Source organism: Eptesicus fuscus, chromosome 20 (assembly GCF_027574615.1).
Source record: "Eptesicus fuscus isolate TK198812 chromosome 20, DD_ASM_mEF_20220401, whole genome shotgun sequence".
Taxonomy (NCBI): domain Eukaryota; kingdom Metazoa; phylum Chordata; class Mammalia; order Chiroptera; family Vespertilionidae; genus Eptesicus; species Eptesicus fuscus.
The window spans coordinates 30,099,822-30,120,166 of record NC_072492.1 but is presented as its reverse complement, the minus strand read 5'-3'; the positions used below and the strand labels follow the sequence as shown (position 1 = coordinate 30,120,166).

The following is a 20,345-nucleotide window of genomic DNA, read 5'->3' as shown; positions in this document are numbered from 1 at the left end:
GGTAGGGTCTCTAGGCCTGGCCTGTGATCAGGGCTGATCAGGGCCTTCCGGCTGCTGGCCAGGGCCTTCTGTCATTCCGTGCTGCCCCTGGTGGTCAGCGCATGTCATAGCGAGCAATCGAACTCCCGAGAGGACAATTTGCATATTAGTCATATATGTGGGGGGTTGTATATGTCCCTCAGCCCAGCCTGCACCTTCTCCAACCTGGGACCCCTCAAGGGATGTCCGACTGCCCATTTAGGCCTTCCCTTGCCAGCCTGGTCACCCCTAATTGCCCTCCCCTGCTGGACTGGTCAGCCCCATCTGCCCTCCCCTACAGGCCTGGTCCTCCTCAACTGCCCTCCCCTGTAGGCCTGGTCCCCCTCAACTGCCCTCCCTTGCTGGCCTGGTACCCCAACTGCCCTCTCCTTCAGGCCTGGTCCCCCCCAAATACCCTCCCCGGCAGGCCTGGTCCACCCCCAACAACCCTCCTCTTCAGGCCTGGTCCCTCCCAACTGCCCTCCCCTGATGGCCTGGTCACCCCCAACTGCCCTCCCCTGCTGGTCTGATCACCCCCAACTGCCCTTCCCTGCAGGCCTGGTTCCCCCCAACTGCCCTCCTCTGCTGGCCATGAGGCGGCCATCTTGTGTCCACATGGGGGCAGCCATCTTGTGACCACATGGGGGCGGCCATCTTGTGTGTTGGAGTGACAGTCAATTTGCATATTACTTTTTTTTAAGATAGTGTGTGTGTGTATGTGTATGATAATTTAAAACTTATTGAAGAGTTTGCATCCAAATTTCCAAACTGTTAACATTTGCTTCAGCACTTCTCTGTATGTATACATTCATTATCATTGGTCTTCTGAAATATTTGAGAGCAAGCTGCAGGCATGATGCTCCATCTCTCCTTATGTACTCAGTATATTTTCCAAAATTAAAGTACCTTTCTATATATCTACAATTTAATCCTCCAAGTCAGGAAATTATTATATAGCACTACCATCCAATTCACATCCCCTGTCCAGATTTTTTGCTTTTTGTATGTTAAGTGAAGTAACACACTTTTTTGCCTCAAAATGTAAGTAAGCTAGTCAAGTAGCCTGGAGCAATTTATTAACACTAATTAATTAAAAAACAAACAAACAGTATTACTTTAAACCTACCTTTATTCTCCTACATCTTATTCTTTTTTGTTTGTTTTCAGTTGATCCTCAGTCTGCCCAGAAGTGGGTCAAATTTTCTTCAGTATCTGATGGCTTCAACTCAGATAGTACTAGCCATCATGGTGGGAAAATACCCAGAAAATTAGCCAATCATGTGGTGGATAGAGTTTGGCAAGAATGCAATATGAACAGAGCTCAGAACAAGTACGTATTTTCATTTTCAAGTTTAAAAATTACATGTTGGTAGTTACTTGTAGATAGTATAAACAGTCATTTGTGTGACTGTTCCTTAATTTAAAAAATTGATACTTAAAAATATATATATTTTTTATTGATTTCAGAGAGAAAGTGAGAGGGAGAGAGAAATAGAAACATCAATGATAAGAGAGAGAATCATTAACCGGCTGCCTCCTGCGTGCCCCACACTAGGGATCCAGCCTGAAACCCAGGCATGTGCCCTGACTGGGAATTGAACTGGTGACCTCTTGGCTTGTGGATTGTCACTCAACCACTGAGCCACACTGCCTGGGCAAAAAAAATTGATTTTAAAAAGATTTCAATTTTAATGCTTAATTCAGAGTTACAGAAAAATTGATGAATTCTAAACAATTCTATAATTTCAAATCTTAGGAGGAAGTATTCAGCTTCATCAGCTGGTCTGTGTGAAGAAGAGACAGCTGATAAAGTAACATCCTGGGATTTTGTTGAAGCCACACAAAGAACAAATTGCTGCTGTTCGAGGTAGATTTTTTTTGTTTGTTTTAGTCGATTGATATTTATACGTGTGTGTGCGTGTGTGTGTGTGTGTGTGGTAGTTTCGTATGCTGTTGAATATGTATGTCCCACTTTGTTTGAGGAAGCTTATATAAACACAGTGTGTTAGGATATTTTTCAAAAGAAAATATTTGAGGAAAAACGTTCAGTATTTTGGAGCCGATTATGAAAGTACATATAAATGTATGCCTTAAGTTCTTAACACAGTTACCTGGGCTGGGCTGTGAAAGCTTGGTTTCATAGACAATAAAGGAGAATTTTATACTTTATTATAGTATATATAACATCTATAAGGTAAAAGGCACACACATCCTTGAGAAGTGTTCATAGGTGGCATTGTGCCTGAGAAATATCTCCCAAGGGTTCTCTTAAAAATGATGATACATACTAGGTACAGATTTCCACACCCTGTTTTATAGTAAATACAGTATAGGGTTTGTGCATTTTCTTATAACATCCCTTTGGGCAAACTGTGGGTGAAATGCTGAAATAAGATTCACAAAGTATGTTTCAGCAAGGGACCAAAATTGTACTGTAAAAATACAAACTTAGTAATAGACTGTATTGGTTGGAAGATTGGTAGAAGAATGTATGAACTTGAAATTCTTTAGGCAATTGTATTTATTTTACATATTAGGGCCTTTGATGAAATTAGGTTATTAGAGGCATTAACATTATATTACCTAGCCCTGGCCAGTGTGGCTCCGTTGGCTGAGTGTTTCCTCATGCACCGACAGGTCACTGGTTCGATTTCTGGTCAGGGCACATGACCAGGTTGCAGGTTCAATCCCTGGTTGGGGTGCCTACGGAAGGCAACCGATCGTTATTTCTTTCTCCCTCGCCTTTCCTCTCTCTCTCAAATCTATTTTTAGAAAAACATTATTTTGCCTGAAGTTTATTTTATTCTACAATAAAGGTAGATCATATATGCTTTTGCAAGCAAGTAAAGAAATTATGGCATTAATACCCCTAATCAGGACTTGTGAGCAAATAGTTGGCCACCCTTTTTGTCATGGATATGAGCCAAAGGAATTGGAGTGCCTTGCCTGCTAAGGTTAGGGCCAAGATTTTTCTTACATTAGTTCTGTTTGATTGAATACAGTGAACAGACAAGTATTCTGGTATGTTTTTCCATAGATTAAATATTCTTACACAGATTCTTGGGATTAGAAACTGTATAATTTAATTTTAAAGTCTGGCAACTTTTTTGAAAACTTGCCTCTGTTGTTGATAGATTGGAATAAAAATATGAATACATTAGCTCCTGTTCAACAGTTTAAGAGAGTTAAAAACCACACCTATCTAAAGGGAAACAAACCTAGTCTTGAAATGCAAGGTTCCATGACATTATTTGTCTGAGATCAGGAGTCAGCAAACAGTGATCTATTAGCTAAATTTGGCTCACTGCCTGTTTTGGTATGGCCTGTGAGCTGAAAATTACTTTTACATTTTTAAATAGTTAAATAAAATTTAAAGGAGAATATTTTGTAACATGTGAAAATTATGCAAAATTTAAATTTTAGTGTTCATAAATAAGGATTTTTTGGAACAGAGCCACATCCGTTCATTTACATATTAACTGACTGCTTTCACAGAGTTGAGTAATTGCAACACAGACTGTATGGCCCCTCCGAGCCTAAAATATTTACCATCTGGTCCTTTATAGAATAAGTTTGCCAACTCCTGGTCTAAGACTAATTAATATAATGCTTAAATGAAATTAGACTTTTCTTTTCTTGTATTTATAGGCATTTTTATTAAGCAGCTCTTTTTTTAGTTTCTCACCTAGACTGTGCTTTATTCTTTTTTAAAGATGTGGGTTTTAAGTATATTTGTCTAAAATGGTCTTGGAGGAAGACATTCAGAATGCATGTTCATAAACATAAGTTTAAGTTTAAATTCTTGGTCTCTAAGCTGAACCTTTTATATTTAAACACTTTTGCTATCTCTCATATTTTCAGAAATTTTTCTGAGACATATAGAAATTGGATATAATGAAATTTGTATAACTTTTATAGGTGACTTGCTTTGGTAAATTGATCCCTCTAGTAAATACAATGTTTCTGATCATTTACCTTTTTCCGCTGTTGCATTTTATACTATAGGTTTCCCCTTTTCTCCCTTCAAATATGGTTTTCTTATTTAGTTCTTAAATAAGACTTAAAAAGACTTGAGGCCATCCTATGTGTGTATCCTCTCCTGCCATGGAATATAGGAAGTAGGGCACACATTGGTAACTGACTATTCTAGTCAAACCTTTGGCTTTCAAATCTTTCCTATGTCTCTTCTAGCTATATTGAAGATAATTATATTTCCTAGCTCCCTTGCCTTTTACATGTATTTTTTTTCCAGCTTTATCCTACCTAATAAAATAGTAATATGCAAATTGACCGCACCTTCGCCATGCCCATCACCCAAAGCCACACCCACCAGCCAATCAGGGCGAGTATGCAAATTACCCAACAAAGATGGCGGTTAATTTGCATACGCAGAGGGAGGGAGGAGTGAAGACTGAAGACAACTTAGAAGGAAGAGGGAGGAAAAGCGGAAAGCAAGGTGGCTGCCAGAGGGAAAGCCCAGTCGGGGCAGAGTGGGGAGGGGCGGGGCGGGCGGCAGCGGCAGCGGCTAGTGGGTGCAGGCGCGGCGGCCGCATCTGCGGCGGCAGAGGAAGCGCACGTGGCTGCAGCAGCCGCTTGCAGGATTCTTCCTGCAAATGGGCTACTAGTTGAGATATAATTGATAACATTGTATACATTTAAGTTATACAACATGATGTTTTGATTAGGCTCTTTTGCTTTCTGAATTTGGCTAATGGGAGGCACTAATAGAAGATTGGTTGATCAAAGGGGGGAAAAACTAAGGTGTTTCCCCAGCCCGTTTTGAGCCAACTCCATTAGCAGCTTTGTGTGCCTCTAACAACAGTCCCTTCTTCCAAGATCCCAGTTACCACTGAGCAGGTCCTGCTGTGGTTCTAGTACTATATTAAACTTCTGTGATATAATGAGGCTACTTTATCTTCAGTCCTAGAAGTCACAGAAGCTCCTGGTTGTTACTGGTCTATAGGTTGTCTCACTTATCTCTCTTTTTTTTTTGTAACTAATTCTCTATAGTAAATTTCCTCTGTATGAAAGATAGGACTGGACCCTGACTAATATGTTGGCTTTTCTTAGAAATCTATTTGAAAAAATTGCATAGTTATATAGCATCTTGCATAAGTATATGTAATTTTAAGGAATTTAAATTATACAAATAAAGCTGAAGTTCCCCTGATCCCACTCTCTCTTCCCAAATTTTACTGCCTTTTTCTAGAAGTGAGTATTTGCCATTTAGGCATTATTCTTCCATACTTTTCTGTAATTGTGTGTATATGTGTTTTTTCACCCAACACAAATATAATACTGATGTATTGGCATCTTTCTTTCTTTTTTTTCACTTAAGGTGTCTTAGCTCTTTCCATTCTAGTTACTTGTAGATCTGCCTTATTAATTTAAAAAACTTTTTGGTATTCTACTGAATCAAAGTAACATAGTGTATTTAATCATTTAGGTTTGATGGATACATAGGTTGTTTCCAAAGGCTTTTGTTTGTGTTTACTTTAAAAATATATATACTTTGGTGACCATCAGTTATTAGGCTTTCTTTGAACACTTATTCTGTGATAGGAGATGTCCAAGGCTCAGGATATACTAGTAAACAAGGCTTTCACTATTATGAAGCCTACACCGTAATGGGAATGGGGCAGATAATTTGTTTTAAAAGAATTCTTAGTCCTTTAAAATTTTAAGAACGATGAGTGCTAGGAAGGAAATAAAATTAAGTGGGTGATGTGATAGTTGTGGGCAAGGGTGTTATTTAAACACTTCTTGTGACTTCCAAAATTTTACAAATTTTATTGCATATAAGAGTGCTGTTTTTTCTTATGCTTTCACTGTTCTGAGAGCTGTCCTTAAATTTATTTTTTTTGCCACTGCAGTAAGTGGAAAGCATAAAATTGTTTTAATTGGTATTTTTCAGTTATTAGTGGGATTTAGTATTGTACATTTATTGATATTAGGCTTTAGTCCAGTGGAATGTTCGTAAGAAAATTAGCACTTAGAAGGCTATATTAATAGAAAGCAAGACAATAAATTTCAAGTATTAACAGTAAATAAAATGCAAGGACTTAATCAACAGGAAAAAAGAATGTAAAGGGATTAGTATATAGTCTGAATTAATAGTTTCTTACCCTTATAAAAGGGCAAGTAAATGAATGACTGCTTTTTTTTTTTAATCTGTATTTTTATTGATTACAGAGAGGAAGGGAGATGGAAAGAAAGATAGAAACATCAATGATGAGAGAGAATAATTAATTGGCCGCCTCCTTCATGCCCCACACTGGGGATCGAGCCTGCAACCTGGGCATGTGCCCTGGCCAGGAATAGAACCCTGATCTCCTGGTTCATAGGTTGACACTCAACCACTGATCCACGCCAGCCGGGATTTAAAGCAAATCTTAAATGTCGTCATTTCATTCCTACTTCAGTATGCAACTCTGAAAATGTTAACATTTTCTCATATAACTATAGTTCCATTATCACACCTAATAAAAGGAGGAACTCTTATTCTCTTGGCATGATCTGCTACTCTCTACAAAGTTGTCTCAGAAATGTCTTATTGGTTTATTTGTCTAAGATCCAAATGAGTAGTATGTATTTGGTTGTATACATCTTCTAGGTCTCTCTTGTCATTTCCTACCTCCTTTTTATGAGATTGACTTGGTTGAGGAACTACGTCAGTTGTCCTATATGTAGTCTGTCCCACATTCTGAATTTCTCAACTGGCCATGTGTTTTAACTTTATTCCTTGTATTTCTGTAAATGGAAGATAGCTCTAGAGCTGTGTTGTTCAGTGCTAGTAGTTATATTGTAACCATTTGTGGCTATTTAAATTGAAAATAATTAGATGTAAAAATTAAAAATTCAGTCCCTCAATTGCACTGGCCACATTTCAAGTTCTCAGTAGCCACATACAAAGCATTTCCATCATCACAGAAAGTTCTGTTGGACCATGCTTGATCTAGAGGCTTGATTAGAGATTTAGGTTTGTTATTTTTGGCGAGAATACTTAATAGATGGTTCTGTGTTGTTTTGTATTGTGTCACATCAGAAGAGACACATGTCTGGTTGTCCCACTTTTAATGTTAAGATTGAGAAGGTGGTCCTGGCTTGTGTGGCTCAGAGGTTAGAGCCTCAGTCCACACACCAAAGGGTCATGGGTTTGATTCCTGGTCAAGGGCACATACTTGGATTTCGGGTTAGATCCCAGCCCTGGTTGGGGTGCTTGCCGAAGGCAGCTGGTCTATGTGAGAGAGATACATAGATGTTTCTCTTTTTCTCTCTCTCCCTGAGAAGGTGGTAATCAGCCTGACCCCCCATTGTAAAGTTTCTAATCATGTTTACTATGAATAAAGACAGTTTTTCTTCCTTTGAAATCTCTAATCTTTTTCTTGACTTACTGTATTGGCTGAAACTTTCAATAAAATTGTTGCATAGAAATGTTAAGAATTAATATTCTTGTCCTGGCTCAATTAGTTGGAGCATTTTCCCGTACACCAAAAGGTTGGGGGTTCAATTACAAGTCAGGGCACATACCTAGGTTGCAGGTTCGAACCCCAGTCAGGGCAAGTATGGGAGGCAACCGATTGATGTTTCCCTCTGTTCCTTTCTTTCTCTCACTCCTTCCTCTTTGTCTCAAATCAATATAACATATGATGGGTGAGGATTAAAAAAAAAGTTAATATTCTTGTTTTGTTCCCAGTCTTAGGGGAGAAATAAAAGAATGATATTAGATGTAGCTTTTCTCATAGATGTCCTTGATCAGATTAAGTTCTATTCCTTGCTTGCTCAATCTTTTTTTTTAAATGAATATGTGTTGAATTTTGTCCTATGTTTTCCTATGTGTATTGAAATAATTATATGGTTTTCTCTTTTATTCTGCTAATGTGATAATATTGACTTTTATCTTTTGAAGTTATACCTTTCACTTGGGGCCCAGTGCACGAATTAGTGTACCTTGAAAGGAACTGTGGGCCGTGAGGCTGAGGGGTGGGTCTCGGCCCATTCTCCACTCCCCCACCTGGCCCCTCCCACCAGGGCCCTGATCCCCTGTTTGCCAGCAGCCCAGCTGCCGCCACCACTGCCTCCATGTGCTGACAGCACTGGCCCTCTCACATCCACAGACCGCACAGAGCGGCACCAGCAGCGATGCGAGTGGGGCCGGCGCCAGCAGCGGGTGGGAGCGGTGGCTGCAGCCCCAATCGCCCCTCAGGAGCAGGGGGAGGTAGAGAAGCCTGCAAGGGTGATAAGGACTGGCAGCCACCGCTCACACCGGCTGATGGCGCCAAGTGATCGGAACTGGCGCCAGGCACGGGTAGTGGGTGCGAGCTGCAGCTCCGGCACTGCCTGCAGGTGCAAACAGAGCTGGTGCGAGCAGTGGGTACGAACAGTGGCTGCGGTGCTGGCAGCAGGTGGGAGCGCCGGGTGGGACCATGGCGCACAGGAGCAAAGAATTTTCAGTAATACTGAATGCCTTAAAATCTATATTCCTCCACATTTTCCTAGTTTTTTTATTTAAGAGGCTTGCCCTGATGACAGCGACCAGCGCCCCCCCCGCCTTGGTCTGGCACCCTCGCTCACCTACTCCACCATCCGGCCACAGCCAATGCCCACCATGTTCCGCACTTGCCCTCTGGTGGTCAGCGCACGTCATAGCAACCAGTTGTTCCACCATTTGGTCTATTTGCATATTAGTCTTTTATTATTTAGGAACTAGAAGCCCGATGCACGAAGATTTGTGCCAGAATGGGCCTTCCTTTTACCGCCTTCGCTCTGGCCGGAGCCGCCTTTCTGTCTTCCTATGCTGCTCAGAGGCCCAGAGCGGCCGGGGATCTGTGTATGCAAATTAACCCACCATCTTTGTTGGGTTAATTTGCATACTCCTGATTGTTTGTTGGGTTAATTTGCATACTCACTCCTGATTGGCTGGTGGGCATCGTGAAGGTATGGTCAATTAGCATATTACACTTTTATTAGGTAGATATGATTATAGGACAGATCCCATTTGGTCATGATATGTTATCCTTTTCTGTATTAACTAGAGGCCCGGTGCCCGAATTCGTGCACCAGTGGGATCCCTCAGCCTGGCCTGTGGGATCGGGCTGAAACTGATTCTCTGACATCCCCCGAGGGGTCCCAGATTGCGAGAGGGTGCAGGCCAGGCCAAAGGACCCCACCAGTGCATGATCGGGGCCGGGGAGGGAACAGGAGGTTGGCCAGCCGGGAAGGGATCGTGGGAGGGCTCCAGGGTGTGTCCGGCCCATCTCACTCAGTCCCAATTGGTCAGACCCCAGCAGCAAGCTAACCTACTGGTGCTCAGTGCCCGTCATAGTGACTGGTTGACCGGTCGACTGCCCCCTGGTGGTCAGTGCACATCATAGCAAGTAATTGAATGGTCTTAGCATATCATTAGCATATTACGTTTTGATTGGTTGGACAACCAGACGACCGGACACTTAGCATATTAAGCTTTTATTATATAGGATGACTGCCAATATTTTGTTAATGATTCATATCTGTGTTCTTGAGAGATACTGTTTTGTGATTTCTTACTTTTATAATGTCTTTGATTTTGGTATGAGGGTAGTAGTGTATTTCTCCTGTGATCTTTTGACATAACTATACTTTTCCTTGGTAACTTTTCAGGTTTTTCCCTCCTCTCATTCACACAAAGGTGCATGGGAGGGCTTTATACAAAAGGGTGTCTCAGCACATTCCCTTAATAGAGAGGGTTCTTAAAAAGAAAAAAAAAGTGCCTGTCACTGCTTTTTAATAACTTTCTGGTTATCTCTGATATAACAAAACAATTAATATAATAAATTTTAAAAGCAAACTAAAACGACCTAATAAATACTGAATGCTTTAAAATCTATATTCCTCCACATTTTCCTAGTTCTTTTTATTTTAAAAATATTTTTTTTGTTAATCCTCTAGGATATTTTATTTATTCATTTTCTTTTAGAAAGTGTGGAAGGGAGGAAGGTGCAGGGGAGAGAGATAGACAGGCAGGCAGGCAGACAAAATAGACAGGCATCAATGTGAGAGAGACACATAGATTGGTTGCTTCCCACATGCGCCCTGACTTTAGCCGGGGCTCAAACCTGGTACGTGCCCTTGATTAGAATCGAACCTGAGACCCTTAGGTCCATGCTCTAATCACAGCCAAACAGGCCAGGGCTAAAAAATATTTTTATATACATCAATATCAGTTGACCTTGAAATCTCAAAGTGCACAGTATTTTTACTACACTGAAAGAAATATTAAACTGAACAAAATTAGTAGATTTTTAGATATATAGTTTTTAAGTCCTTCAGTTTAGAAATGTTTCACAGTATGAAGAAAATTTTCTTTTAGGAATTTTCTCTTTTTCCAGTCAGCTGATTCTTTCTGTAGTGCTAAGCTTTGGGAGAAGAAAAGTTGGTATAATGTGGGGCCCATTAATCAGTCATTTTTAGCACTATCCAGACTGTTCTAACTTCAATTCAGTAAAATATGTTTTCTAGCCAGTTACTGTAGAATTATAGAGGATGACTGAGCTCAGCTAAGCCATTAATTTATAAGTACTAACTGTGAAATATCAGGTACATTCATAAATGAATAAATTTCAGAACCTTTTTTATTTTTATATCTTAAAATAAGTAGAATCTTTGTTTATTCAGATACTAAGATATTTAGATTATATAAGGCAAACCATCTTTGACTATCTGGTCACATAGCTATTAAATGAGCATGAGAGAATTGACTTTTATGACTCTGCATGCTCTTTGTTTTAGGTCACTGGACAAAGTATTTTTCCCATGTAAATTTCATATCATTTTACTTTAGGATTGTATGTGAAAAACAAATATCTGAAGTGTTTAGTGTTAACTTGTATATTTGATATAATGTGATACTATAAATATTAAACCTTTCTTTTCAGGCACAAAAATCTTAAACAAAGAAATTCTGGACAACAAGGACAGGCATTATCTTTAAGTCAACAACAACAAGTACTTGCCAAGCACAAGACCAATGAAAAGCAAGAAAAGAGTGAAAAACCACAGAAACGCCCCCTGACTCCTTTTCACCATCGTGTATCTATTAGTGATGATGTTGTCATGGACACAGATTCAGCCAGCCAAAGACTTGTGATATCTGCTCCAGACAGTCAAGCGAGATTTTCAAACATCCGAACTAATGATGTAGCAAAGACTTCTCAGATACATGGCACTGAAATGGCAAATTCACCTCAACCACCCCCACTTAGTCCCCACCCATGTGATGTGGCTGATGAAGGAGTGACTAAAACACCTTCAACTCCTCAAAGTCAACATTTTTATCAAATGCCAACACCGGATCCCTTGGTTCCTTCTAAACTAATGGAAGATAGGATAGACAGTTTATCCCAGGCTTTCCCAGCTCAATTCCAGGAAGCTGTAGAACCTACAATATATGTTGGTGCAGCAGTAAATTTGGAAGAAGATGAAGCTAATATAGTCTGGAAGTATTACAAGGTCCCAAAGAAAAAAGATGTAGAGTTTTTACCACCTCAACTTCCAAGTGATAAATTCAAGGATGATCCAGTTGGACCTTTTGGACAGGAAAGTGTAACATCAGTTACAGAGTATGTATTTTTTTTAATAGTCACTATTATAATCTAAGGGTGAAAAAATGATGTAAGTTCTTAATATTAGGACTCCAGAATTGGTTTCAGGGTAGGATTTTCAATAATAAATCCTTTGAGTATTATTTTTACTACGTTCTGTCCAAAGGGAACCTCTTGATTATAAAATCCTTTAATCACAAAAAAGTGGAGAAAATATTAACATTTATCCATCAACCAACTTAAAGATTTAAGTTGTTAGATCAACCAGCTTAAGGATTTTTCATATAATTAGAACTCTTGTGTACTGTCTTTCTTCCTCCATTCTTCCTCCTATTTCCTGAATTTGGTAGTTTTTATTTCTATATGTGTTTTTATACATGTAGCTCTATTTAATTCATTTTAATTGCTCTATAGTATTTCTTTGTTTTGAATTTGCCATCTACTCTCTTCAAGATGGATATGTTGGTTATTTTCAGAATTACAAAGGATGTAGCAGTGAACTTTATGTATACATTTCCTTGTACACTTGTATAAAAATTTCTCTAGGAATACATTTTAAAGTGAAATTGCTGGTCCTTGGGATATTTCCATATTTAAGAATTGTTGCCAGATTGCTTTTTCAAATTATACCAGTTTACACTCTCATCAACCAGCAGAATATGAGAATGGCTATTTTTTACATTTCCCTCAGTATTTGGTATTATGACACTTATACTTTGGCTAATCTGTATTCAGAATGACATCTTATTGTTTTAATATGTGTTTTCCAGATTTCTAGTGAAGTTAAGCATTATTTAAAATGTTTATTGGATATTTAGGTTACCTCTTCTGTGAATTACCTGTACCTCATATTTCTTAGTCCATTCCACTGATGTATTCTTCGCATATTCTGGCTACTAATCTTATATTAGTTAGATGTGCTACAGCTGTCTTCCTCCGTTCTATGGTTAGCCTTCTTTGTCCACTTTGTATCTGACATATCTATTACACTTGTCTGTCCCGTAAGTCTTTTGGATTTTTATCTGTAGACTTTTTGAAATTGCTCAAGAATATGTGTAGGTATAGTGATCTTTTGTTTAGTTCTTACAATGGGCATTTGAGGAGGGTTGGTTCAATTTGAAGTCTGTCTTCTTCTTTTTTTAGTCTTGCCACTGGAAAGGTCTCTTTTTCTTGGATTTTCTCTCAGTTCCCCTCCCCCTCCTCACTTTCTGTGGAACCTTTATAATTCAGATATAAAGGTTCAGATATATATGAATAATTTCTATATTTTCTATCATTTTCTAGCTTTTTGCCCCTCTATATTTTGAGGGGATTTCTCCTAGCCCTTTCTTGAAGTTGTAATATTTATTTTTCATGTGTTCCCCCCTCCCCACTCCACCCCCGTAAACTTTTTTGTTAATAGCATCCTCTTCATGTTTAATGCCCTGTAATTTTTTCCCCGTTAGAATTACCTGCCTTATTTTGGTCGTCGTCTTTATCATTGCTGCCATATTTCTTATGTTTATTGTTTCTTCACATTTTAGAATGAGGGCATAGAGATGCTGATCGAAAATTTTGTGTATATATGCAGAGCCTTGTTAATTGGCAGGCCTTGCTTATTCATTCAGTAAGTATTTTAGTATATACTGTGTATCAGTTCCAGACACTTTGCTTTATGATAATGGAGTAAGGGATGTTTTGGAAGGGAGGCCTTGTACCTAAAATTCCAGAATGAAGAGGATGCCAGATCTTAGATCTTCACCACGTAGTTTATTCATTTTTCTTCCTCTTTTAATATATTTTTATTAGGAATTTCAGAGAGGATAGAAACATCAATGATGACAGAGAATCATTGATCTGCCTCCTGCATGCCTCATACTGGGGATTGAGCTTACAACCCAACCTGGGCATGTGCCTGATGGGGAATTGAACTGCAACCTCGTGGTTCATAGATCTATGCTCAGCCACTGAGCCATGCCAGCTGGGCTCATTTTTCTCATAAGATGAACCTTTCTTATTCTTCCATTTTTCAGCTCTTAGTTTTAATTTCTGTCTAGAGATATAAATCCAGATTTTCTCTGGTTGTCTGAGCAGTTTGGCTCTACTGTTTATATAGTTTGCCCATAGCCTCTTATACATTCTTGGGCGTGAACTTTCTCTGCTGTGTTATATTAATTTTTGAGCTTCACTGAAACTAAGTAAAATGTCTGGTCCACTTATAGTCTCATCTTATTTATCCCTACTGCTAGAAAAAATACCTTGATTATTATTTCAGTAGACAAACCTGTGTGCTTTTTTTGTCACTTTGTAGTTTTTTTCTTTTTTGTTATTTTTGTGTTTTTCATCTAGCACTTTGAATCTTAAAAGTTTTCTAGTATAATTTTTTAAAAGTTAAAATTAATCTGTATTTGAAATTGAGCGACTTCAGGATGCCCTTATGATCATGGAAGACAGCTAGCTTATTTAATTTTAGTAGTTAGTCAACAGGTCTCATGAAAGCAAATGATGGCTTGGAAACAAGCCTGAAAAGTTCTTAAATTATCTGTGCTGGATGAATATAAAAGTCTAAGCTAGCCTCAACTCTTGTCTGAAACTACTGTTTGTCTTCTTATTTCTGTACTTCTTTACATTTATTTTGTACACAGCAGAGTGATCATTGTAAATTAAATATTACATTACTCATTTGCTTAAAACCTTTCAGTAGTTTCCCTTTATATGTGGAATAAAATCCAAACTCTTTTTCCTTATTTGTAAGATTCTACACAGTGTCCTGCCTAGCTAGTTCTTCATTTTTACTACTCTCCTATTTGCTTTACGATTTAGCCACACCAGCTTTCTTGCCATGCCTTTCAAAAGCCAAGCTCATTTCTTATGGCCTTCAGAATTGCATTATAGACCGAGGCGGCGGCGGGGGAGAGGGGGGCGGAGGGACTTGGAGAACAGCTTTCTTATTAAGTCCTGCTTAAAAGTTACCTTTTCAGGAGGTATTTCCCTGACATTCTATCTAAACTATGACCTCTGCTCACTCCCCAGATCACTGCCTATCCTGTACAATTTTCATTTTCTCCCTATATGTAGCATTATCTGAAATTATATTACGCATTTTCTAATGGTCTTTTCCCTATTAGAATGTAAGCTCTATGAGGGCAAGGATTGTGTCTGGTTTAGTGTGTGTTTCTCCAGCCTAAATAAATACACACACACTAGAGCAATCTTAGGTACCTGGTAGACAATCAACAAAAGTTTGAATGAGTGAAATGACAGTATGGCCATCGATTACTTAAAGATTTTAAAATTTCTTTTTCTTCTAGGTTATATTATTTAGTATATGTTAAAATGTAGTGGCATGAATATTTTCAGCTTTAAAAACTTTAAAGAGTGAGGGCACATTATATTTATAAATTCCAAGAATTCTATCCATACTGTATTAGCCAAATAAGTGTATTGGCTGCTTGTGTGCATGGGCATCTATAAGTGAAATGAAGGTCTCTGAGAAGTTAATACAGCTTAACCTTAGAATCTGTTTTGAAATTCCTTGGCATTTTTCTCACTGAATAAGAATGAGAAGCATAGTGTAGAACAGTAGCTCACAGAATAGAATGGTATAAATTAAGGGAAAAACATGCTTCTACTTGTTCCTAGTCACCATTTTTTCTGCCTCATAAAAAGAAAGAAAAGATTGAATAAAAGGTTTTTTTAAATTCTATGTCTCATGTGAGTATTGTTTTGGTTATACTACTAAAATATGTTTTATGCCATGATTCACTTTTAGATAGAATCCTTGTTTTTGTATTGTTGTAGCAGATTAGAATATGGTAAATATCACAAGAAATCAACCATCAGAAGTTTAGCTGCTATATGAACTTAGAAACATTTATGGAATATAATATTCTATACTTGGTGGGTTAGAAGTTTTTTGATTTTTTTAAAAAACATTTTTTACTTACTGATTTTTAGAAAGAGAGGGGTCGGGAGAGGGGGAGAGAGAAACATCGATTTGTTATTCCACTTATTTATGCATTCATTTGTTGACTCATGTATGTGCCCTGACCAGGGATTGAACCCGCAACCTAGGCGTATCAGCATGTGCAGCTCTAACCAACTGAGCTACTCAGCCAGGGCAGAAGTTTTTTATTTTATGTTTTAATTATCTGAATGAATCTGCCATTTTCCTAAAGTTATTCTATGGAAGTAGTTCTCAGTTGGGACAATTTCTTATCCCCACCCACTCATACGCCAGGGGACATTTGGCAATGTCTGGGAACATTTTTGGTTGTCACACTGGGGGTGTATTACTGGCATCTGGTGGTAGGGGCCAATGCTGTTGCTAAGTATGCTACAGCGTATAGGAGAGTCCCCCACAACAAAGAATTATCTAGCCTAAATGTTAATAGTATTGAGGTGCTTCAGTGTCATGAATAACTTATTAGAGAACTTTGAACTCTAGAATAAGTTATTAAATTAGGTGGACCAAAAATGTTTATTGATTAGTTTCACTACAGAGATTCCCCATACTATTTTGGTCTGTCTTCCTCTTCCCACAAACTACAGTAAAATACCGATATTGTCTTCAGTGCTTGTATTATGTTAAAACAAAAGTTTTTTCCCCATAGTTAAAAGTATCTTTTTGGGCCCTGGCTGGTGTGGTTCAGTTGCTTGACCATTGTCCCATGTATCAGAAGGTCGCCCGGTTCAATTCCTGGTCAGGGCACATGCCAGGCTGTGGGCTCCATCCCCAGTAGAGGGTGTGCAGGAAGCAGCCAATCGATGTTTCTCCCTTCCTCTATCTCTAAAATCAATAAAAATATATTTAAAAATAAATAAAATGTTAAAGCGTCATGTTGGAATAACTATTTCAGGTGCCTGCTAATATATTACTTGAGATAGGATTTTATGAGAATCAGCATCTCCTTATAGATATGGCAAAGCCAGTTGATAAAATTGGATGTTTGTCATTAAAAATCTATGAATTATGATTATGCTTTCTTGATGGCATTTAAATAACCTTAAATTCTTTATAGAAGCATTCCATTGATGTAATATCACTTTTCTAGTCATAGAGTTATCTATTCAGAAGCCCAGTTTATTTTATATAAATAAACTTTGAATATTCATATTATCTATTATAAATTTCTGTTATCTATTTCTATATTTTGAGTTTTGAAAGTGTATTTAAATGAATAGCAGTTAATTTTAATGAAGTTAAGAGGGTTGTTGCAACTCTTACACTCTTTCTTTTTAGGAAGATTATCTTCCCTTTTAAATTTATATTCCTCAAAGATATACTTTATCAATTTTGAAAAACTGAAGTTTCTCTAATATGCAAGATGCTATAAAGCACAGTTGGGGTATAAAATAAATTTAGTCCTGGCTGTAAATGAAATTGTAGTATAATGGACAGTAACATTAAGTTATTTGATAGAGGTATATATAAGATACAGTAACAATACAGAGCCAGAGTGGGAATAATTTAATTCCATTTATAGAGATTCAGAAGTATTATGCAGTTTGGTATGGATAGCCTATAGGGTGCTGCTTAGTAGTTTGGTGTGTCATGAAAAATGAGACTTGGAGTTTCTCTACTAGTTAATGATAGCATCTATTCCAGAATAGTGGCTTAAGACCTTATAAGTTTTAAAGGTAACATAATTTCTGACAAAAAAAACAATTACAGTTGTTTTTTAATATCTTTATTCAAGGTTTAGTACTAGTTTTAGTAGAATTTGTGCTGACTTAAAGTAGTCTACTAATCTAATTCAGAGGGAAACCTTTCTAAACCCTGAACAAAGAAAGAACTGTACTTGGGCATAGTTCTTACATGTCTTGTTTGGTAGTAAGGCTGCATCAGGATATCTTAACAATAATGTTCATCGATAGAACTAGCTCCTATGTTGTATTAGTGATACACTAGATTTATATTGTATGTGTATAATTATAGAATGCATTATTTGATTGCTAAAAGATAGTTTCTAATTATTTTGTTTCATAGAAGTCAATGATGAAATAAACTTGTTTTGATTTACTGTAGTCTAAATCTTTTCTTTTAATTAAGTCTTCCTAATTTGATATCTTAATGCATTAAAGCTATATTTTTTGACAGGTAGCTTGACTCAGATAAAGAATTGATTCTGAATATTGGAGATGGTACTGGAAAAGGTACCACTAAAAAAAATAAAAGGATTTTTGAGATTTATTATAAATTAATTTGTGCCTAAACATTTCCTTCTGTGACTTATTTCCTTCTATAATTGTTAATCCTAAAATATTGTCATACCTTGTCCAGAAGAATTCTTATTGAATAAGACATAAAAACATGTGCTACTATAAGCCATGCTAAATTCTCTACATTTTAGGATAGTGTGTTACTGTTGTCTTAGTAAAAGGAAGGAGATAAAATGAATGAACAATATAAAAGTAATTTCAATTTGCTTTGGACTTTGCAAAGCTTCCTGTTCGTGGCTGTATTTAATCCTCTTCCAGTTTGGCTGTATTTAGCTATATATCTGATTGAAATTATATCTGTAGTTTTATATTTGGCTGTATGTGAAAATTTCTTTTAGAAAAGGAGAGGTGTTGTTCTTTTTCACAGAAGTATTTGTATACTATATAATTGGATAGTGACTAAATGATAACTTGATTTTTTAATCGGGCATCTCTTAAAAGTCATAATTTTTATATCTATTATTAAATATAGAAGGATATGTAATGTAAATAATTTATATTTTAAATCTATTGTGATTTGGTACTCTTGATATTACTGATTACATTTAAATTCTTTGCATATCCCACTGTCTGTTAGAACCAATTCAATAAAATAAGAAAAAGTTGTCTTTAGGTATTGCATTTGGTTTACTCATTTTTATTTTTAGTAGAGCCCTGTGCAGTAGGATTGGTCCTTTTAATATCGCTGCACACTAGTTTAACAACTACCTATGTAAACAGTGTGGCAGTTTTTAATGCTTCTGCCAGAGGGCACTTATTATGAAAAACTGTTTTACCTCTAGACAGAATAGTAGTGTCTTTCAGGGTGGTGGTGGTGGTGGTGGTGGTGGTGGTGGAGGGGTGTTTTTATACCTTTTCCCTATGAATAGTTATTTGAGTATGCATACTTAAAATCTTTCCAGTCCTAACTCTGTGACCTTAGCAAACCATTTCTTCTTTTTTTTTTTTTTTAGCAAACCATTTCCATAATTTCTACATCAAAGTCAGAGAGCATACCCTGCATTTCCTATCATATGAGGTCTTTTAAGTATTAAATAAGAAAATACATGTCAATTAGATAGAAATACTGTCTTGAAAAGATTTATGTTAGTATCTGATAGATAACTCAGCAAACAATTTTTTAGGATCTAATACAGTGAAGTACAAAGTAACTCTTAAGAAATAAATACTCACTCATAGAACAGAACGATTCTAATGATTAATTGTAAAGCATATCTGCCATGACAGTTGTGTTATAGTACTATGTTGCCATGGAAGAAAATTTTTATAGACTTGGAATTTGTGGGGGGAAATCAGGGGCATATTGGAAATAACAATGACATTTTCTAAATGAACTATCAAATATCCTATCAGTTATTCTATTGATGGCTCTATTTTAACCTTAGTTTATAGTATATAGAGTGTTTATAGTGCTGGATATTGGTGAATAAGTTAGTACAATGTGATAACTCATGTCAAAGAATTTGTAAGCTAGAAAATACCTTCATGGCTCCCAAATCTTACCTCTCTTAACAATTTTTTATCTTAATACTCAGGACAGATAGGCAGTGGCAGCAATATCACTTTCTAACAAATAAAGATGCTTTACTTCAAAATTTAGAATTATTAATGCAAACACAACTTCTGTGGCTTCTAGAATTCATATATTTATTTAGCAAATATTTATTGAGCACCTATTACATGCCAGGCATTTGGGATAATTAAGTGGACAAAGAAAGCTCCCCGGGATTTAGGAGCTTATATTCTAGTGGGAGTGACAGTCAACTATAAATTATAGTATGTTAAAAGTCAGTGCCATGGAGGGAAAAAGGAGCAGGCTAAGGGGGGTGCGTATTGAGGCAGTTGGGCATATTGCAGGTTTAAATAAGATCTCCTAGAAAAAGTGATATTTCAACAAGGGCTTGAAGGAAGGTGTAGTTGGCCAGGTGGATATTTGGAGGAAGAATGTTCCAAACAAAGAGAATAGCCAGGAGTATGTCTGGCCTGTTTAAGGAACATCAAGGAAGCGAATGGAAGCAGAATGAGTGAGAGAGGGAGTAGAATAGAAGATGAAGTTAGAGAGAAAAAGAGGACAAAGATCATGCAGGATTTTATAGGGATTTTGGTTTTTACTCAGAGGAAAAGAGTCATTGCCGGATTTTGAGCATGATTTGACTTAGAAGCCTGGCTGCCACTGTCCTGGCAGCATGGGAATCTCAGCTTTGCAAGCCATAGAGAACATGAATTTGGGAGTCTAAAAGGGTCTTAACAAGCCAAGAATCATTCTGTATTCACACTCACCAAGCACCCTGGTGTTCAGAGATATAAAACTGATGCCTTCCAGGGTTCTGTGGTGCAGGTCAGCTTGTTGTACCTTCCCTCTCTTAGCCTTAGAGTTTAGTTTTCTCAGTTCTGTTATTTTCCACTAGTTCTCATCTTTCCAACTTCACTGTTGTTCTGTCATCCTTCGTCATTTTATTAATTATTTTAGGAGAGTGCAGAGAAATATGCTTATCTGTCTCCATGTGGAACCAGAAGACTGAGACTATAAAAACTGATTTTTCCAAT

The 20,345-nt window shown here is 37.4% G+C and overlaps 1 protein-coding gene across 1 annotated transcript in view; it reads left to right on the top strand.

Annotated features, from left to right (window-relative positions):
- The window catches only part of MED13 (mediator complex subunit 13), an 88,001-nt gene that overhangs the window by 29,064 nt on the left and 38,592 nt on the right, over window positions 1-20,345 (top strand). Inside the window, exons 7-9 of the mRNA XM_008149494.3 lie at window positions 1,186-1,348; window positions 1,775-1,885; window positions 10,932-11,615. Coding sequence (XP_008147716.1) covers window positions 1,186-1,348; window positions 1,775-1,885; window positions 10,932-11,615 — 958 coding nt within the window. The remainder of the gene's footprint in view (window positions 1-1,185; window positions 1,349-1,774; window positions 1,886-10,931; window positions 11,616-20,345) is intronic.